The sequence below is a fragment of the Vipera berus genome, assembly GCF_964194415.1.
Source record: "Vipera berus genome assembly, chromosome: 1".
Classification (NCBI taxonomy): Eukaryota; Metazoa; Chordata; class Lepidosauria; order Squamata; family Viperidae; genus Vipera; species Vipera berus.
Genome location: NC_138202.1, coordinates 318148868 through 318171940, shown reverse-complemented (window position 1 = coordinate 318171940; position 23073 = coordinate 318148868). Strand labels below are relative to the sequence as shown.

Here is a 23073-nt window from a genome sequence, read left to right as displayed (position 1 = left end):
CTCTGAATGAAAGATTACCTGGCATTCCAAGGCTTCTCAAGTTGAATTCCATGATGGAAGAAATAAAATATATAAATGTAATAAAAGGAGTAGTATGCTGACTCACTTCCTGACAGGAATACCCAAATGGGTCATACCATTGCATTATTTTTTGTTTCTTGTAAATGTGAAAAAATAGAAATGTAATTGAATGCAAGAAGAAATACTCCTTAGGAGAAGATTAGTGGGAATGCAAAATGTGGTCTTCCATAGCAAAAGATTGGTGTGTATTGCTTTTCAGCCTTGCATGATCCCCAAATTCTCTGTTTAGAGTTATTAAAAAGAGCATTCACCATTCTTTTCCTTTCAGTCTAATTATTTAACAGCACATGTGAGGAAAGCAATCACAAGAAAACCTTTGCATATATAGTGATGATATAAAATCAAATTAAAATTGGCACAAGGTTAAGGAAAAAAACTAGGCATCAACCCTGCCAAGGGCTGTGTGTTTTGAACTCCTTGGGTCCCAGAACTGATTCACAATTGCTTGATATTGGGGTGATAGCTATGGCCATGGGATCCTTTGTACAGTTTAGTACAGGCATGTCAAACTCGCGATGTCACGTGATGTATTGGGACTTTTTCCCCATTGCTGGCAATGGGGTGGGCACGGTTTTGGCATGACGCATTTGGCCTGCAGGCTGGCAGTTTTGACATGCCTTGTTTAGTATGTCAGTTGTGACTCTGGGGATTGGTAGGCCTGCTTATAATGGGGCAGCCTTTAAAGACCATCCAGAAGCTACAGTTGTTCCAGAATGTAGCAGTTCAATTGCTATTGTCACTCCTTGCCATGTCTATGTGACACCACCCCTCTGCAATATGCACGAGGCCCTAATTGGCTCTGGATAGGTACTAGTTATCTCCTTTAAAACCCTACATGGCATCAGCTAGTTATTTGAAGACCATCTCTTCTGAGTATCTGTATGGTCTGATAGGAAAGGCACACTTCCATTATTGAAACAATGCCATCTTGTGGTAACCAGGAGGGACCTTTTCTAGGTGACAGGCCCAAATTTATTGAATTGCCTTTCTCCTGATATATGGTTGGTCTCAACCCTTTATGCTTTAGAAAAACTATTGATACTTTGCTGTCTTGGGGTCTGTGTAGGGCATAGGTGTCAAATTCGCCACATCACATGACGTGTCGTGACATCGCAACATTTTTTTGCATTGCTGGAGCTGGGGCGGATGCGGTCTCTATATGATGCAACCGGCCTGCGGGCCGACAGTATGAAAACCCCTGGTGTAGGGAGCCATGGAGATGATCTTGGACAGGAAATTCAAAAGTTGTTAGGTCAGTAACATATTGAAGTAGGCGTTACGCTATCAGGAAAGTATAAGAGATTCATATTGATGCCTCCCTGACTAATGGGGGTATAAGTGGATGGGAAGAAAAACACAGATTTTCAAAACTATAGCCCAGGGATCTTTAAACTTGGCCCTTTTATGACTTGTAGACTTCAGCCAGGCACGCTGGCTGAGGACTTCTGGGAATTGAAGGCCACAACTCATAAAAGGGCCAAGTTTGAAAACCCCTGCTATAGCCTATCTCGAGAAACTATGATTCTAGTTTTCTGATGAAGTCAATTTCCTGATAAGGTCTATGTTGTAGGGTTGACTGTAATGTGTTGGGGCCCTGATTGGATGATGATGTTATTTATGTTTGCATTGCCAGTGTATTTTTTGTAGTTTTAACTATTTTATAAGATCATATACTGTGGTTTTGTGTTTTTTTATTAGGTTTTATTCAATTTTTTATATATAAATTGCTTGGGGTTATTTTGCTGGAGTTGGACAATCAAAATGTTTAAATAATTGAACTTCTACTACAAGGAACTTTCTATAAAATGGATACCATCATGAAAAGTCACTGTTAATTATCTTCAGTTTACTAAATGTATTACATTAGTAAGACAAAAAGTAGATGAGGATGGTTATGGGGACTCCCCTTTATTTGAGCAGAATTTGAGACTAAGGGCCTCAGTGACTATGATAATGATGCAGATTGATTGTGGCCATATTATATAATTGGGCAAGACTAGGATTTCCTGTTTTGCCATGTTTCTTGGGGGGGAGTGGGAGTGATGTTCATCAACAGATTTCTGATGAAATGGTGAAAATGGATTAATACCATCACCTGGACCATCACTGATTTCTACATATGGTTGAAGTACTTTGGACTGGTTGACTAATATCAAAGTCATTTTGGCTGACAACTCATCAGAAGAAATCAGAGCTTTACAAATTCTTTTTTTTTTACTTTCACTTGTTACAAATACAAATAAACATTTTATGTGTGATCCTGATTTTCAAAAAGCATCATCTTGAAATGTATACTATAAAAGTTGAAATTGTATGTGTAACATGATGCAGAAAAGTTACTGTGCTGTTATTAAGTTAATATGCTATTCTTAAAAGATTTCACATAGGCTATTTGAAAGTGTGTCTGCATAGGTGTTGTAAGAAAAATACAGGCTTTAAAAATGATTTCACAATGCTTTCCTGTTTCTAAGTAGCTCAGATGTAGGATGCGGGTTTTGCCTTTTAGCAGTTGCTTTTTGTCTGATAGCTGCTTCACTGCAAGATTTATTATTTTTAAAAAATGCTACTATACCGTGGAAGAACCATCAAAGTTGTTTTTGTAATGTGTATATCAAATATGAGGTCAACTTCCCACAACCTGGCACTCTCCAGTTATATTGCTATAACAAATTCCCCAGAATTAGATACAGTATGCTGGCTTATCTGTATCTGAAAACCCTTGGTAAATACAAATGTGATGGAAGGTTACACACAGGTGTAGGTATAATAAATATTGCTTTGGGGTGAGGATGGGAATAAATCCAAATCAAAATGTCTTTGGCTCTTCTTCCAGATCATGACAGAGTTGGATAGTCTTATAAATTTATTAAATAATAATTAAATAATAATCAGTCTGTGCCTTATATTTCAATCTATCATTAACTTTCTTTGTGGGATCAAAAAGGGACACATGTTTTAACTAAATATTACATGGAATTTTTTAAATTATCATTTACTTGCAGTGTTTTAAACATCTGAAGAAATAATAAATTATACCTTTCCTCAGGTTTAAAAGATTCTCAAAAAGTCATCCTCCAGGATGCCTGATCACCATTATAAATTTCTTACAGTGCTCCAAGTACCACCATTATGTAGGATAATCTAGCCATGTGGGAAATTTTTAAATGGTGGGTGGCTTGACTATCACCCTCAGTAATGTGTCTGTTTAGGGTACATGGTCTCTAGCTACTGTTGTCATATGTTATATTGTGTTATGTTATATTACATCACATCAAGTGTTAATATTTTTCTTCCAATCCATTTCTCTAGTCTAAATCTCTTGTAGTGTTTTTCTGTAAGTGAAGCAATAGGGGAAAGGTACTTAAATTTGAGAGGGCGTGGGAAGGCATAATCAAATGACTTTGTTGTTGTTAGCTGCGAAGTCGTGTCCGACTCATCGCGACCCTATGGACAACATTCCTCCAGGCCTTCCTGTCTTCTACCATCTTCTGGAGTCCATTTAAGCTCACGCCTACTGCTTCAGTGACTCCATCCAGCCACCTCATTCTCTGTCGTCCCCTTCTTCTATTGCCCTCGATCTTTCCCAGCATTAGGCTCTTCTCCAGTGAGTCCTTCCTTCTCATTAGGTGGCCAAAGTATTTGAGTTTTAGCTTCAGGATCTGGCCTTCTAAAGAGCAGTCAGGATTGATCTCCTCTAGGACTGACCGGTTTGATCGCCTTGCAGTCCAAGGGACTCGCAGGAGTCTTCTCCAGCACCATAGTTCAAAGGCCTCAATTCTTTGGCGCTCAGCCTTTCTTATGGTCCAACTTTCACTGCCATACATTGCAACTGGGAAGACCATAGCCTTGACTATACGCACTTTTGTTGACAGGGTGATGTCTCTGCTTTTTAGTGTGCTGTCTAGATTTGCCATGGCTTTCCTTCCCAGGAGCAAGCGTCTTTTAATTTCTTGGCTACAGTCCCCATCTGCAGTGATCTTGGAGCCCAGGAAAACAAAATCTGTCACTACCTCCGTTTCTTCCCCATCTATTTGCCAGGAATTGAGAGGGCCAGATGCCATGATCTTGGTTTTCTTAATGTTAAGTTTCAACCCAAGTTTTGCACTCTCCTTCTTCACCCGCAACAAGAGGCTCTTTAGTTCTTCTTCACTTTCTGCCATTAGAGTGGTATCATCTGCGTATCTTAGGTTGTTGATATTTCTTCCGGCAATCTTAATTCCAACTTTTGATTCATCTAGCCCTGCCTTTCTCATGATGTGCTCTGCATATAAGTTAAATAGGCAGGGCGACAGTATACAGCCTTGCCGGACTCCTTTCCCAATTTTGAACCAATCAGTGGTTCCGTGTCCAGTTCTCACTGTTGCTTCTTGACCCGCATATAGGTTTCTCAAGAGACAAATAAGATGGTCTGGTACTCCCATCTCTTTAAGAACTTGCCACAGTTTGTTATGATCCACACAATCAAAGGCTTTAGCATAGTCAATGAAGCAGAAGTAGATGTTTTTCTGGAACTCCCTAGCTTTCTCCATGATCCAGCGTATGTTGGCAATTTGATCTCTAGTTCCTCTGCCTCTTCGAAATCCTGCCTGTACTTCTGGTAGTTCTCGATCCACATACTGCTGAAGTCTAGCTTGTAGGATTTTAAGCATGACTTTACTAGCATGAGAAATGAGTGCAATGGTGCGATAGTTTGAACATTCTTTGGCACTGCCTTTCTTTGGAATTGGAATGTAAACTGATCTTTTCCAATCCTGTGGCCACTGTTGAGTTTTCCAAATTTGCTGGCAAATTGAGTGTAGCACTTTTACTGCACTGTCTTTTAAGATTTTGAATAGCTCAGCTGGAATACTGTCACCTCCACTAGCTTTGTTGTTGCTCAGCTTTTCTAAGGCCCACTTCACTTCACATTCTAGGATGTCTGGCTCAAGGTCAGTGACGACCTCATTGTGATTATCTGGGACGTTAAGCTCATTCTTGTATAGTTCTTCTGTGTAATTTTGCCACCTCTTCTTAATCTCTTCTGCCTCTGTTAGGTCCCTGCCATTTTGGTCCTTTATCATGCCCATTTTTGCATGGAATGTTCCCTTCATCTCTCCAATTTTCTTGAAAAGATCTCTGGTCCTCCCTATTCTATTGTTTTCTTCTATTTCTTTGCACTGTTCATTTAAGAAGGCATTCTTATCTCTTCTAGCTATTCTCTGGAATTCTGCATTCAATTGGGCATATCTATGTTTTTCTCCCTTGCCTTTCGCTTCCCTCCTTTCCTCAGCTATTTGCAAAGCTTCCTCAGACAGCCATTTTGCTTTCTTGCATTTCTTTTTCTTTGGGATGGTTTTGGTTGCTACCTGTTGTACAATGTCGCGAACCTCTGTCCATAGTTCTTCAGGCACTCTGTCTATCAGATCTAATTCCTTAAATCTATTTGTCACCTCTACTGTATATTCAACAGGGATATGATTTAATTCATACCTGAGTGGCCTAGTGCTTTTCCCTACTTTCTTCAGTTTAAGCCTAAACTTTGCAAGGAGAAGCTCATGGTCTGAGCCACAGTCAGCTCCTGGTCTTGTTTTTACCGACTGTATAGAGCTTCTCCATCTTTGGCTGCAGAGCATATAGTCAATCTGATTTCTGTGTTGACCGTCTGGTGATGTCCATGTGTAGAGCCGTCTCTTGGGTTGTTGGAAAAGAGTGTTTGCTATGACCATCGTATTCTCTTGACAAAATTCTATCAGCCTGTGCCCTGCTTCATTTTGTACTCCAAGACCAAACTTGCCTGTTATTCCAGTTATCTTTTGGCTTCCTACTTTAGCATTCCAATCCCCCATGATGATAAGGACATCATTTTTTGGTGTTACTTCTATAAGGTGCTGTAGGGCTTCATAGAACCGGTCAATTTCATCCTCTTCAGCACTGGTGGTTGGGGCATAGACTTGGACTACTGTGATATTGAATGGTTTCCCTTGGATTCGAACTGATATCATTCTGTCATTTTGAGGATTGTATCCCAGTATTGATTTTCCTACTCTTTTATTGACTATGAAGGCTACTCCATTTCTTCTGAGGGATTCTTGCCCGCAGTAGTATACCTGATGGTCATCTGAATTAAATTCACCCATTCCTGTCCATTTTAGTTCACTGATACCTAAGATGTCGATGTTCAGTCTTGTCATCTCTTGTTTGACCACGTCCAGCTTTCCTTGATTCATGGATCTTACATTCCAGGTTCCTATGGAGAAAAAATCTTTACAGCATCGGACTTTCCTTTCACCACCAGACACATCCACAGCTGAGCGTCCTTTCGGCTTTGGCCCAGTCGCTTCATTCTTTCTGGCGCTACTAGTACTAGCCCTCTGCTCTTCCCCAGTAGCATATTGGACGCCTTCCGACCTGAGGGGCTCATCTTCCAGCGTCATATCGTTTTGCCTTTTGGTACTGTCCATAGGGTTTTCATGGCAAAGATACTGGAGTGGGTTGCCATTTCCTTCTCCAGTGGATCACGTTTTGTCAGAACTCTCAGCTATGACCTGTCCGTCTTGGGTGGCCCTGCACGGCATAGCTCATAGCTTCATTGAATTACGCAAGCCCCTTCGCCACGACAAGGCAGTAATCCATGAAGGGGGTTAAGCATTAATTCTGCTTGACCCCAAAGAACAAATAAAAGAAATAAATAAAGAGAAGTGTGGGGATCTTGATTATGGATTTTACATGTCATGTTTGGTAGGAGTGGGTGGCTGATCTAGTTCAATATGGCATTGTTCTATTTCCGGGCATATCTGCTTATTTCTCACGTATGTCATTTCCTAAACTGCCTTAAAAGAATGTCTGAAGATCTACCTGATTACAGTAAATCTATGATGTCATTGAAACACCCTGGGCTAATTTAACACTGCTTTAATGTGAATTTCCCAAAGCAAGGTTATATCTCTGCCGTTCTGTCTTGAAGATCAGGGCAGTAAGGATTCTCAGATTACCTGATATTTGGGGCCAGTTTGGATTCAGATCTGGATCTTTCATGACAGCTGCTGAACATATGTAACTGGGGAAAAAATATTTGGTATTGTGACAACGAGGAATAGTAGAGAAGACAGGGAAAGAGGCTGCATATTTTCAGAGCTTTTCATAAGCTCCATGTATCTAAAATTTGGGTGATGGGGACGTGGTGACAATAGATCTGTCAGGTTGATGAGGAATGATTCAAGTTCTGCTTTAAGCATGTATTTTATAAATATGTGCTTAGAGGTTGGCTGTCCATCAGTTAGCTGTCTATTAATGTAAGCTTCAGTGTTATTTTATTTTTCTAGCTGAAGATGCAATTTGTATTTTGAGCCTGGTATTCAATTGCTGTTCTGCTGACTGTTAAATATATTGTCTGGATATGCTCAGTCCTATTACTGCCTAAAAGTAAACAGCAATATATTTATAATAGATGAGACAAGTGTTTTTTTAAAGAAAATCAGTGGTATACACATGCTGTAAGCAATAAAAGAGTTATTATATTGTCTTTATAGCATTTAGTAAGCAAAAAGAATATAAAGAATGTAAAATGTGAAGTACATATCTCAGAAAGATTTAGGAATTATAATGTAGAAATTAATGAAGCATATAAGAATTAAATATTTAATATATATATACAAAAAGAGGGAGCTATACAGAGACTTTGAAATGCATGGGAGCACCTATGTAGCACCTGTTTTGAAATTGTTAAAACAATGTGCTTTTTTCAGGCTGGTGTGATATACAGGAAACTGCCCCTGTATATATGGGCATAGCCACTTCACTTTGCTGATAAAAATATGCAAGTGGAGATATCCAGGAGCAACTTTCAAACCAGTTGTGTGAGCTTGAAAAAAGACACTTCTTCACATTACAAATGTCCTCTTTCAAAGGATTTGCATAGCCCTACTAAGCATCACATTTTTAAGTTATAACACCAGAACTTTATTTTGCAGATTCTTTTGGAAGAAGAATGGCCAGAACCAGCTTTGTTAAGATAACAGCATCTGGCCCCAACTGATTTAACAGATTCTGAGATTTGCTCTTTTCAGATATGTGTTTGTACAGCAACCAGTGTGCCATTCTGACATGGCCACATACTGCTGGTGGTTTTTCTGCCTCTGAGCACCACATGTGAAGCTAATGCTCTGTGACACCTGCCATTTGCACCCCTTTCTTACACGATGAAGACAGATATCTGACCGTTCTTCTCTTCACAAATACATGCTGAGGGCATGGTTCATAGATGAATGGATAAAGGATTCCAGTGTCACAGTTGCACAGTTTGTTTTTATGTGGTGGAGCTGAAGAACTTACAGGAGAGGTTTAGTTTTAGAATAGTACTAAAATTGTTCTGCTGTTTCCACTTATTTGTCTGAGAATAAATAATTAACAGTGTGGAAACTGTTGTTTTATTACACTGCTTCTTAAAAAAGAGTGGAGTCAATGAAATCCTGTAATGTTTTTGCAATAGTCATGTTACAACCTAATAAGCTGAATATTATGAATGAGCTTTCTATTAGACCTTGCCGTTCTTTTCCTCTTTTCTTCAAAGAGAGGCCAGAAATAAAACCAAATACCTTCTATCATAGTTTGAAATTAAAATATCATGGCTGACCTATTTTGAGGAAGAGAGAAATTGTGGTTAACTAAAAGCTTCAATTTCATTTTTAATAATGACCTAAATGAAAAGAGGAGCTATGAATTTGCAGACTTGGAGAAACGGATTCATATCTTAGTTTGTTAAGGAAAAATATTGTGTTTTGAGCTGAAAATTATCTGTCATAGTATAAAGTGCCCATTGTGCTTTCTGTCACGCCTGAAAGAGATGAGAAACTGATTTCACTCTGGCTGCAGTCTCGCATGAAAATCCCATGTGGAGCATGGCTGTTACTGGTTAACAATCAGTGAACTATTAAAACAAAAACATACAATGTCAGCATCACTCATTCTGTAAATTTATGCTTTGTGCATAACAAGAATTTAAAAAGTGCTTGACAGTTGCTATGGCTTCTTTAACACTTCAAAGCAACAGATCAATTATGCAGGGCATAGTTTAGACCTGCAGAGCAAGCTTGCTACTCCTGTTGGTGCAAATGAAGAGAGAGAAAGCAAATCCTTGTGAAGGACTGCAATTTATTTATTGTTTCTTTAAGCCAATGATGGTTCAGATATTTAAATTCTATTTTGGTTGTTATTTGTTTTGGTTTTTTATACCGTTAATTGCTTTTATTTCTGTTTCTTTTAAGAAAACCTGTTGTATCTGAATATATTATTTTATTTGCTTAATGTTACATTGGAAGATGTTTTGCTTACAATACCTTGGAGGTCTTCCAACCCTGCCCTGAGCAGGACTCCTTAGACCACAGGTCTGCAACCTGCGACTCTGGAGCCGCATGTGGCTCTTTCAGCCGTCTCCTGCGGCTCCCAGTCCTCTGCCATGTGCAGTCAAAAAAAAAAGTGGGACTAAAAAAGTTCAACCAATCAATTCAAATATGCAAGGTAGGTGCATATATCGCCTTGTCTCCACTCTTCAGTCAAACCCTGTTCTGCACATGCGCACACATTTTTTGCGGCTCCCAGTTTTTCCTTTTGTGAGGGAACTGGTTCCGAGTGGCTCTCTCACTGTTTCAGGTTGCTGACCCCTGCCTTAGACCATCGTAGACAAATCTCTGTAAAATTTTTGAAAACTTCTGGTGACTAAGCATCCACAATTCCAGAAGGCAAGTGTTTCATTGCTAAATAGTTTATTCTGAATAATTACTACTTAGTTTAAATTTATTACTCCTTATTTAGAGTTCAAATCTCTCTTTCTAAATCTACCAGCTATTGGTTCTTGCCCTGGGCTGAGGCACTACAGAGAATGAATCCACATCTTTTCCCCTGTGACAAGCACTAGAAGACTGCTATTGTATCTCTCCTTAGACATCTCCTTTTTAGGCCAAAAATACCCAATTCTTTTAACTATTTTCCATAAGATTTTTACCTCCAAGCTGGTTACCATCTCTTTGCTCTTTTTCCTGTTCCTTGGCATTCTACATACAGTATTCTGGGTATAGTCTGACCAATGCGGTATAGAGCAGAAGTGTTATTTCCTATGATCTGAACATTACACCTCTATTGATTTAGCTCAACATTGCATTTGCTCTTTTGGCAGCTGCAGTCTACTGCTGGCTCATGTTTAATATGTGGTCCACAAGGACATTAGATCCTTCTCATAAATTTATTTAAACCGGGTACTTATTTTATACATGTACATCTGATTTTTCCTACCTAAGTGCAGAAATCTGCATCACTTGTTACTAAACTGCATTTTCCTGGATAAGGTCCATTGTACAAGCCTGACAAGAGCCCTTGGAACCCAGATCCCGTCTTCAAAGGTTTTAACAATCCCGCACCTTCCACCCCCAACCCCGTTTGCTTTCATCTGCAAATGTATTGAGGATCTCTTCTATCCCATCATATAAGTCATGTATAAAAATGTTGAATGTTCTGCACCCAGGACAGAATCCTGAGGTATCCCACTCCATATATAGTTCCATGTAGCCCCATGCATTATTGATGAAACTTGTAATTACTTGAATATCAACATACCTTCTTCTTGCCTAAACATTGTCTAATACTTTATTATTTCTTATAGGACCATAAATAATAAGTAAGGGTATTAGAAAAAAAATCATTCTGTAGTATTGCTATAAATTCATGACATAACAGTTTTCAACTCCTTTCAATCAAAGAACTTCTATGGATTGGCCGTCACCCCATCATTCCATTATTTGATGAAGGTAAGATCTAGATAATGGGACGCGGTGGCTCAGTGGGTTAGGACGCTGAGCTTGTCGATCAGAAGGTCGGCAGTTTGGTGGGTCGAATCCCGAGTGCCGCGTAGCAGAGTGAGCACCTGTTACTCGTCCCAGCTTCTGCCAACCTAGCAGTTCGAAAGCACGTAAAAATGCAAGTAGAAAAATAGGGACCACTCCGGTGGGAAGGTAACAGCGTTCCGTGCGCCTTTGGCGTCTAGTCATGCCGGCCACATGACCACGGAGACGTCCTCGGACAAGCGCTGGCTCTTCGGCTTTGAAACGGAGATGAGCACCGGCCCCTAGAGTCGGAAACGACTAGCACGCATGTGCGGGGGAACCTTTACCTTTACCTAAGATCTAGATAGTTGGATTTTTCTTCACCTCCTCCTCTGAAGCAGTTTATTTTTCTGTGGAGATAAAAAGGAATCAAATAATTTTTTTTGACACATTTGTTTCCATCACTGGGTACAAATATTGTTGAGACATTATGTGTATTTTATTATTTACAGTAGGTATGCAAGCTATAGTAAGTGTGTGTGTGTGTGTGTGTGTATTACTTATAGTATAAGTAATACTATTACTTATTACTGATAGAGTTTTTTCCAAATTCATAAATTTGTTGCTTTGAATGGCTTACCTTGACTGTTGAAAGGAATCCTGCACTCTTTTAGTCCAATCTATACCATTCCAGACAGGTGGTTATCCAGTCTCTTCTTAAAAGCCTCCAGTGATGAAGCACCCACAACTTCTGATGGCAAACAATTCCACTGGTTAATTGTTCTCGCTGTTAGGAATTTTCTCCTTAGTTCTAGGTTGCTTCTCTCCTTGATTGTTTTCCATCTATTGTTTCTTGTCTTGCCTTCTGGTGCTTTGAAAAATAGACTGACAGCCCCCCCCCTCTCGTCTTTGTGGCAGCCCCTGAGATATTGGAACACTATCATGTCACTCCTAGTCCTTCTTTTCACTAGACTAGACAAAGTCAATTCCTGCAACTGTTCTTCATATATTTTAGCCTCCACCCCCCTAATTATCTTTGTTGCTGTTTTCTGAATTCTTTATTCTCTATATCATTTTTATGGGGGACATGGGAATATGGGATTGTTGGTAGGACAGGAGAATACACTATGCAGGGAGCTGTTGTGATTCAGGGTCAGCCTGTGGGTTCGGCAGTTGGGTCGGATGAGGAGGAGGAGGGGGGTGTTGAAGAACTTGCTGATGATGGCTTTGAGGCTCCGCAGAGCCCCCAGCCAGGCCCCTCCCACCTGGTGGAGACCCAGCTGTGTGAGCCTGACAGCGTGGATGAAGATGACCCACAGCTGGCCCTGTTCAAGGACGCCCGACGCAGGAGGCAGTCAATTAGGAGTAAACAGAGGAAGGCAATGGGGCTCCTCGGAAGGAGGCACAGAGAAGCCATGCCCTGAACTCTATATAAGGGGAATGTGTGGGAGGGCTGGTTTGCTGAAGGCAACCGCTTGGATAGTTCCTGTTTCTTAAAGCTTCTGTTTCTTGGTTTGTCTTGTTCCGTTTGTTTTTGTGGTAATAAATTTGGCAGGCGTAATTCCAGCCTCTTGCCTTCTTGTAAAAGGGGTTGTCCCTGCTTTTGATGCAGGGCCGGTAGCAGGCTGGTACAGAACAGGAGCTGCTGAGGAGAGGGTGTTGTCTTGCTGACTTTAACCAAATTGTGGTCTTCCTAAAACCTGGAACAATCAAAGCATTGGGCTCAGGAAACCCCTTCATAAAAATGGCAATAGGTACAATTCATTACTAACCTGTACAATCCACAGTTTACAACATTTACAAAAATAGGAAGCTGTTGCAGTACATAAAGGTTGTCACCATTGTGGGTTCTAGCATTGCAGGACGTGTGAAGTTAAAAAAAAGTGTCCAAGCATGACCTCTTGCAGAATCCTAGTTGAGAAAGATTATACTAGAAAATCTGGATTCTGCAGGGGGGAAAAAAAGATGTCCCAGGCATTCAGGGGTCAGTCTTTTCTTGCTCCCTATGTCTAGCTCTATAGGTTCAGTGGCTTTCAGAGTCACTTTAGCTCAGCCTCCTTACAAGGATAGGCTATCTGAAAGGACCATGACATTAATAGGTCAGCTTGTTGAAATTGACATTTATCATGATGTTCAGATGTTTGTTGGGCTGGTATTTTTTTAAGCCAATGCATTTTGAATTCTGATTGCATCTGATGGATTTATGTTTTAATTTATGGTGAAAGCTTTATCATCTTCTGTGCTTTGTGAGAATTGCTCACAATGGCAAGCAGTAGCATTAGAAATAAGCTCTACGTTATTGCAGTTTTTGTGTTGCTTTTGACTGAGGGTAATGCTGCAAATCTGTCCTCCTTTTGTGTATGCATAGAGATACATAGTTGCAAATGTGTGTTCTTTTCGCTCACCTGTACAACATTTGCAGGGCATAATCCTGGAAAACTTGTTTTTGCAAAGTGTTTGTATTGCTTTATGGGGAGAATAATGAAAAGTGATGAGTGAGCTCAAGTAGGGATTTAAATCCAAGTTGAGCATATATGGAAGCGCGTTTGTTTCATAAGAGGGATTTTCTTTTTTAATTTAAAGCTTTGAGAATCCACTCAAAGAAAAGAGATGAATGAGATGGAATGATATTTTGACATGTGCACAGAGGATGTTTCTAAAATGGAGTCTGAGTTTTGACCAAGCAAATGTGCTTGTTAGGGGCAGCTAAAATACATTGAATTGTGAAGTGCTATGGTATGGTATGGTATCACATAGTAAAAGAATAAGATGTTGGGGCGCTAAAGAAATATCAAAATTCAGTGTGTGTGGTGTTTCATTTACTTTGTATATAAAAAGCCTTGGTGGAGCAGTGGGCTAATGCCTCCTTAAGTAACACCAGCTGCCTGCAATTAGTGCAGGTTCGCATCCCACCAGGCTCAAGGTTGACTCAGCCTTCCATCCTTCCGAGGTAGGTAAAATGAGGACCCAGACTGTTGGGGGCAATAAGCTGACTTTGTAATAATGCCGCTTGGGGGGTGTATGAAAGCCCTAATAAGCAGGCATATACATAGAATGAAGGCTACTGCTAAGCTTGTAAGCCGCCCTGAGTCTTCGGAGAAGGGCGGGATATAAAAGGAATTAAAATAAAAAAAAATAAAAAAAATTAAAAGGGTGCTGTTTTCCCAATGATGACAAATGAAACTGACTACCCACATTAGGACTGCTGTTGAAAACCACCTAGAAAGTAAATTGGTGTATAATGCTGCAACCTGCTTGCTAGTGGCCAGCATTCTTCAGGACAGTACATACAATATACTGCAGGCTCTGAATGTAGTGCCAGTAGGGGGTTGTTGTTTATTGGCTTGGTCTTGATTCCTGGCTATTGCCTGGGCAAGTCCCTGCAGTTTTCTTGACAAGATTTTTGGAAATTGCCATTGACTTCTTCCTAGGGTTAAGAGAGGGCAACTGGCCTAAAGTCTTGCCATGTAATTCTTTGCTTTGCCATATCTCTTTTCTATTCTTCATTTGTTCTTTCTTGTACACCATTCTCCATTATTCAGTAAGCCTTCATGGTATACTAGCTTCAGTACATCTTACCTTTACTGCCCTTCAGATATTCTTCCAATGCCATATTTTCTTCTTCAGCTATCTGGTTCATTTGCAACATACCCACCTATTTTCTCCACTGAGTTTGGACTTTTAAGATTTTCTTCACTTTCATGATATATTCACTTCTAACCGTGATGCAGTGGTTAGAATGCAGCATTGCAGGCTAACTCTGCCACAGCCAGGCGTTCTATCCTGACCGGCTCAAGATTGACTTGGCCTTCCATCCCTCCGAGGTCGGTAAAACGAGTGCCCGGATTGTTGGGGGCAACATGCTGACTCTGTAAATCAGCTAGAGAGGGCTGAAAAGCACTATGAAGTGGCATATAAGTCTAAATTATATTGCAGTTTTTCTTGATTTCAGTATTTTTGATGTTCTCCAGAATCTTGATGATATTTCCATAATGTATCTTGGTTCCTTCAGTTTTCACTGTTTTTCCCTGGTTGATGGTAAAAGAGGGAACATTTTTTTTTCAGTCCGAACTCCATTGAATATTTTGGCTGTATATCCAATTTTGAGTAGCAAGTCCCTTTATTTTCCCCTAAAGCTACAGATCTTCCATGTAAAGGATGTTGGATAGCCTGGCAGGTGTTTTTGATGTTTAATAGCTATGGCCTGACCTTTCGGCATTGTTGATAGAGGAATCAGTGCAATGGCAAACAGTAGTGGTAAGACAAGAGTCTGAAAAAAAAACAAGTCATATACATTAATTAATTAAATTATGGTTTTATAAAAAAATATTTAGCATTTGGATAGATACAACTTAAAACCAAAAAGTACAGTCAAAAGTATGGATGGGGTGCAAGTTAATCTAAAGTAGGCTCTCCATATTTTAGCAAAGCATGCTATAAAATTACATCAGTTACTAGAAATAAGATTTATACAGATGACAATAAAACATAGTATCTTACTGCAACATACCAATATGGTCATAGAGATCTGCATTCCTTATAGAATATAAAATTCTCTTTATAAAATACAAGGTTGTTTTGATACCATTCCTGTATATGGGAAATATTTTTTTAAAAAAGTGATGAAAGTGATAGGAAGATTTTGCTTAATAAATTTAGCTTAAAAGCAGTCTTGAGTAAACTTCATTAGTTTGATAGTTCATGTATTTATAAACCAATTTGTCCAATGCTGATCTTAAATACTGAAGCACTCCATGTTTTTGCAGTATTGTAGTTAGTCACCAGATGGTGCCAAAACAACACTTTAGATATCTAAACTCTGACATAACCATTATTCTCTTCATGCTGGTGTTCTTTGATTTAGCTTCTTTATGCATTATTCAAAAGGAAATTCTATGATGGTATTTGAATGAATTTTAGCTAAATAACAAGTGAAAATATGACTTTGAAATCTTGTGAAGGTAACAAGTCAAATGATGCAGAGGACACCAAATATGGGCAACAAACTAAATGTTTATTCTTTAAAGAAAAATACAATGTTAAGTATACATTTCAAAGACTCCAATATTGTTGTATGTGTATAAAAATGTTGTAGCTTTGGAATGTATTTTAAGAAGAAAACAGGAAGAATTGAATAAAATCCAATATCACGTTAGAGTTCTGGCAATGGATTTTTCTTCTCCCTGCTTTCCTGAAATCCTGGCCCTTTGCTCTGAAGGGTTCACAGAGAAAGTAGACCATATAGCTACAATGATGTGTAATAATTTTTATTTTGCATTTGTGTAGTCCAGTCACTATATCATCCAGATGTGTGGTGATCATTATAGAGAACATATAGATTACATTTTTCGTACTACTGTTACAAAATACATCTCACACAGAAGAGTTACAGCTAATAGCCTTTTGCGTTTTTTCCTCCCCTTTGTCTAAGCACGCATACCTTTAATGACCATACAAATGGGTTTATAGATCTGTAGGAAACTTTTTTTGGTGAAATGTTTCCTCAAAGCTATCTTAATTCCATAGGTCAATTTTTGATGCTACATATATTGTCATTTGAGGACATGTCTGTCAGAGCAAACCAAGCAATCGTATGCATTAGGTATGGCATTGCCATTATGTAAAATGGGACACTAGTATTAGACTTCGTTTACAAAATTCTCACCTAGCATGGCCTTTGAATAATAATTTTGAATAAGTTTTATGTAATACAAAAGTTATTTATTCCATACAGTGGAACTGATTCCAATAAATATTTTCTACTTCACCTGTTTTATATATTTTAACTTGGTTTAAGCATGAGTAAGACATACAGAGAATGCCAAATTCATCCTCAATTTATTTTGCCATTTTAAAACAGATTAAAACCCAGATGATATACACTTTTTTCTTGTATTATTTCTAAAATTTATTTAAATGATTGTCTTCCACTTATTGAACTTTAAAGTTAAAATATATGTACTGAATTAATTCTAGAAACCTGAAGACTTAAAGTCTCTTAAAAGTCTAAATTGTTTGTTATTGTTTGTTTATCGCTTGTATTCTAATGTGTGAAGTGCTTTATCTCATTTCAATGATCTATATTATTATCTTCATTAGTATCTCTCTGCTGAGGGCAAGCCATGTTCCAAACACAAGATTCTGTATTTGAATTTCTCAGACCAGATGTATCAGTAGCTCAGTACAGAAAATCATCCTTTGCTTCCAGCAGTTGAATGCCTTGAACACAAAATAAATGCTACCTGATCCTCTCTTCTGGGTGGTGAAGGAAAGCTTTCCACAGTGATTATAATTTAGTACAGATTTATCCTGCTCTCCCTCCAAAGAGCTCTGATTATAAATCTGAGTTCTCTACACCCTGCTTCCAATTAATCCCACTATCAAGTAGAACTGGATCGAGATGACCTAAAAGTGTTACATGTAGATGAGAATTCTGGTCCTAGTTCAAAGCTATTCAGTATCATGATTCCGCAACTGGATGTTTGAACCATAATTTGTCAAATTCCCAGCCTAGTTATTTAAAAATTGGAACAATGATAATCCCAATAAACATGAAGGGATCAAGATGAGGAAGATTGCTCTGGAGACTGTCCCAAAGGTGCTTTTTCCAAAAGGCAACTAGGCTTTCTTGTTCATTTTTCTTTGAAATTTTTTCACTTATCATCCAAGAAGCTTCTTCAGTTTAGTTCAGAACTGAAGAAGTTTCTTGAATGAGAAGCAAAATGTTTTCAAGCCAAAAAAGTCCAGTTGCCTTTTGGAAAAAGCACCTTTGGGATAACCATGACCAGAATGATTGAGACTCTCCACAGACATTTCGTTTTGGAGACTGCTGCTTACCAGTAATAATTTTTATAATAGCATTCCATGATTTTAATATCCTGTGGAATTTGTCATTCTCTGATGAGGAATCAAAAAATATGTACACACTTTTAAAATACAACAGCAAAGTATTCTTATAATTTATTATCAAGCCTGCAAAAATCTACTCTTTGATAGTCAGTTTTCCTGATCCTTTTTTTGTTATTCAGTTCAGTTCTTAATGTTTCTAATATCTTAGAAACACAAGAAAAGAGATGGTATGTTTTCCAGTTAGATTTAGTTATATCCACTGAAAAAAGTCAAAATGTCTACGTCCCAAGTTTCGTCCTTCCCATGTTTTATTCCACATTAAGTATTATCCAGGATCAAAAGATTGCCATCTGTGACTGCTGGTATGTTGCTGGAAGCATATGTAATTGATAACTGTAATCAAGAATAGTTAGACCCTCCTTCTCTCTCCCACCCCCATCCAGTTCACATGGGCAGGTTTACCTATGCGGTTTGGAAATAAATCATGGTAAGCCTGTAAAATCTTGGGTTAAGAGGGGATGAAATTAATACATATTTTTATAAATGCGCCCTTCTGTTCACAATATCATCCAGTTTCCTGGGAGAGTTTTCATATTTGTGCGGCAATAAATGTAATTAATTTGGAGCACGGCATACTTTTCATCAAAAGTTATGAAAGTTCTTGCTTAGTATTATCTGTATTTTTTCCTGCTAGTAATTGGGCAAAATAATTAATATTTCTATATTGTATTTGCTACTGTGCATTTTGATATACCAGTTGCATGTTATGTATGTTTTGCAGAATAGAGTAAAAATTGCATTTCTAGATTAGAGTATTTTAAAATAATTTACATTCTTTGCTTGAAAGTATGTTCCATTTATTCTAATGTTTCACATTTGAAAAATTGGAAGAGTCAATATGATGCAATTAGGAAACTTAATATAGGTTTTATAAAGATATATAATGGAAATATAAACAGCGTATTTCCATTGAAACAGTCCCCTGTTCTTCTATTTTATCATTCTATTAATGTTTATTATGAAATTTATTTAATTTGTCATGAATAATAAAATAACATTTTTAGATTGAATAACTTCATTATTAAGATTTAGAATAACGTGTCATCTTTATAAAGTCAAGTGGCTTGGACTTTTGTTTACTGGATTTGTTTTTAAAGCATTCACAACTAAGCACATCTGTGACAATAGTGATGTGAGGATAAAAGGACCTTATTGTGAGGAATAGTGATTTGATCTTTTTTCCTGCTACTATTGTGTTAATTTGTGGATACTCTTCTTATATGCTTTATTTAAAAGACAGAATGTACTTTTGAAAGCATTATCAGCTGTGTTCAGAAATAAAGGACAATATGCTGAGAGAAATTACTTGAAAGGTAATTCCTTTTAGGCTTCCTAAAGAAAATCTTAGGACAAATTTTCTGTGCAATGTTTTTAATACTGCCATGTGGGCTCTTTTTAATCATCATAATTCAACAAAAGTAATCTGGGTTTTAGCAGTCTAGAGCAATTTTAAGTGTGATACTAGAAACTGCTTTTTGTAAATCGTAGCACAAGGTAGCTTTGATGAATGCTGAGTTCACTTTTTAATTAGCAACTTGGAAGGGCAAAAGCTAAACAAAGCAAAACAGGCAATATAAATTAATTAAATTAATGACAAATGTCTAATTATTTCAGTAACTTGTAAACATTTCATGTCATTTTTTTTTGACAAGGTAGCTGGATCGTATTCCTTGGGTATCTTCTTAAGTAATCTTAGCTATTGAGAAGAGTTTTGTACACATACACACACACACACACACACACACAAATTATTTTTTTTAAAAAAACAATATTTTAGTTTTTTCATGCACTTCTGTGATTTTATATGCCCATATATTTGTTCAGAGGCAGCTTATATTATTTTATATTGTATTAGTATATTGTAATATTTTGTACTATAACATTTATACTGTAAAATATTTAACAATAAATGCTTCTTAATAGAAGCAATTGTATGCAGGTTGTATTTTCAGTAAATGGATAAAATTGAGTCCAGTTGCCTCTGACCCATAAATCTTGAAGGGCTGGTTCTTTTCAATGAACAGAAATTCCATTGTTTCCTTTCCTGTGCATTCAGCCTGAAAGTTTGCACTAGTAGGTGAAAAGGAATTCATTTTCTCTTAGCCAATCCCCTCTTCTGGATTTCTGTGTTAATCTTTTTAAATAAGATTCAGCTCTGATCCTTATTTCAGTTCCCCTTTGCATCTGCCTCTGTCTAAAGCTGTAGAGGCATTTGAAGGCATCTCAGCAGCGGATGATAACTGATAGTCCTGCCATGTAAGTTTGCATTTTGTGTTTGTAACTTCAGCTATTAAGGCTGGCCTTCAGTGATGCTGTGATTTAGATAACTTTCAGAGGAGACTTGGTTAGCTTTTGAAGGAGATAGTGGTGGGAGTTATTGCAGAGACTACGAAGAAGTAGTTGGTTCTATCCTAATTTAGGAAAGTCATGTTTAATTTTATATTGGGAGAATGCTGTAATATAAATATAAGTTACATTTGTATAACCTTGTTATGTGGATGCATACTGCCTTTTTGGAGTGACAGGCGTGTTATTGCTGCAGTTGAAGAGCTGCTGTTAACAGAGTTACCTACAATTACAGAACTATAGTTCAAAATTCTAAATGCATCAATGAGAAACTCAGTTATAAATGTTCTGATGAAAAGGGACCTGTGCTTGTCACAATCATGTCATCCTGGCTTTTAGATAATGGCCTAAATCTATAAAATAATACAACTTGAACTTAGTTAATCATTGCCTGCTGCTGTTTTGTTCTTTTCAAAGATTTTATTTATTTTATCTAGAGATCTATATTTCTTCGATCTCTTTTACTTCAACTACAACTACATACTTGATGTGTTCCAAATACAACGTTCACTTACAAATAGTATGAAAGTTGTGTAGCATAAGATATTCCAAAGCAGGATGTAGTGTTGTCAGATTTATTCACAAATCTTACTGAAATAAGGCTATCTACACAAGGGAAAGTATTCTAAACAGGTGACATTCAAATGAGTTTGGTGTTTGGTATTCAGGTTGTGAAGAATTGAAATATACCACATATATTTAAATTTGGGAATACACACAAACAAACGCACAATCTTGCCAAGTTTCTCTTTTTGGTAATGGTTGGTGCATTTTGTCTCTAAGAGAACTCTGTTTTTCTCAACCTTTGGTTTTTGTTGCTCATATTTTTCATCAATTGTTAAAATAAAAGTTATTGTTCTATGCTTTTTATTTTACAGCATTACCAATGAAGCAGGAGCTTCCATATATAGTGTTAGTCCAGAAGCTTATAAAGAAATGCCTGATTTAGATCCTAACCTACGAAGTGCAGGTAACTATTGCTTATATTTTTACTTCTTTCAGAAACAGAATATATGTGTATTATAACCATTAAAAGAGTGACTTGAGCTTTAGACATATCCTCCTTTTGTGAGTATTTACTGAATATGAAATTCTGAACTAACACTTTTATAAAGCCATACAAACAAATTATAGGTGGAATAATTTCTTTTGTTTACAGATATTGATTACATTTCTTGGCTAATCCAACATATGCTTGGGAGAAAAATCTCATTGTTTACATGCTGTTACATGCCATTTACATATAGCAAAATGTATCTAATCCTGTTATACATAGCATAGCATATATTCTGTCTCCCATTGTAAAGGACTTAAGTACACAATATTTTTATTAGACTTTATTTTATTAAACCTGCTTCTTAAATGGGAATAACTAGAATAGAGAAATTAATAGAGGAAGGATGAATGATGAGTGATACATTTTTCTTTCTGTCTTAATAAGGACACTTGAGACCCACATACTTTTATAATAATAGAAATTTTCAGTCTTCCATTCTTTTTTTTATTTACTTCCCTTGAAACTTTGGCAGATTTAAATCAGAAAAAATAGTACAGAATGAGCTGAGGCATAAATGAGCTGTAGGTTTTGTAAACTAATTTCAACTTGAGTAAAGAAAGTTTCGTAGGGCTCTCTTCTTTACATAAGCACTGTAATTTTTTCTTAGTATTTCCACTGGCAGTCAGAAACATATGTGAGCTTACATAATGTTATTGAAAATGTGGTTGGAACTTTGTATCTCTGAAGTTTTGCAATTTGTTTCTACATTTTTCATGATATGCTTCTAGATCTATCTCTTTCAGCAGTTTCTAAACTGGAAATTTATATATAAACATTATTTTAAGCCATATTTTTCTTGAGTCTTTCCCAAATTGACTGAAAATTCCCATCCCAATCAATCTTTCACCAAGTTGGAGAAAACAACTTATCCTCTTGTTGTCAATTACTTTGTTACTGTTAAACTACATGTTAACTCTGTGTATTCCTGCTTTTTTCTTATTAATTCATATCTATAAAATATCTCTCATCCAGTATGTAGTCTTCTTAAGAAGCTATTTAATTCCCTTCTAAATGAAGATGCTATTAACCTTTTGGTTTTGATTCTCTGTTCTAATCCTAAGTTCTCTTCTGCTCAACTATATTATTTTTCTTTTATATATGTTTTTATTAAATGTTTTAATTTTAAACAATCCATGAATGAATGAGGCATTACTTCATAACAGAGGCAAAAATGGAAGATGGCTGCTATGGCCTCCATTGTCAGAGAGATTGGAAAGAAGTCCAGAAGTTATGTTTAGCATGCTTTTCCTGCCTTATTATGTATGGAGCTGTAATGAACATGTATACCTGGCTGAATTGGCTTGCAGATATGTGAATATTTTAATCACAGATATAGACTTTACCATGTTTTTTAATTAAAACTGAACAAATATAGAATATATTAGAATGTATGAGTTATTTAGTTCTATTGATTTATCTCTCTTCAGGAAGATTTCATGAACGGAACTTAGGGGGTTTAAGGGTCAAAATACTAGTTTACCTCTACTGCCAGACAAAACTGATGCACTCAAACTATTTGAGTGCTGCGTATTATTAGTGATCTAGAAGATGCTGCTTCGGTCCCCATTTCCTCTGTTTCTGTAGTTCAAACCTAATAGCTGGCTAGGAATCCAGATAACAGGTGCAAAGTGCTGTGCCTCTCTATCATGAACATTAAAGTTCGAATGCTTCTTGTGACGATTAGGGATATGCAAGTATGGTGGAAGAAGGGTCTTGCTCCTTCACCAAGGAAATAGCACATGCCTTATCTAGGCAGAGCTGAATGCCGACCAAAGATAAACAGACACATTCTGTGACCCAAGAGACACCATTTTGATGTTGGGAGACTCGTGAGAAGAGGTAGAAGAAAGAAAGGATAAATAATTAATAGTTGTAGAAAACTGGCTT

General features: G+C 37.4%; 1 protein-coding gene across 1 annotated transcript in view; it reads left to right on the top strand.

The window, feature by feature from the left end:
• The window catches only part of SRBD1 (S1 RNA binding domain 1), a 164826-nt gene that overhangs the window by 38026 nt on the left and 103727 nt on the right, over nucleotides 1-23073 (top strand). Inside the window, exon 15 of the mRNA XM_081315106.1 lies at nucleotides 21008-21099. Within this exon, the coding sequence (XP_081171232.1) occupies nucleotides 21008-21099 (92 nt within the window). The remainder of the gene's footprint in view (nucleotides 1-21007; nucleotides 21100-23073) is intronic.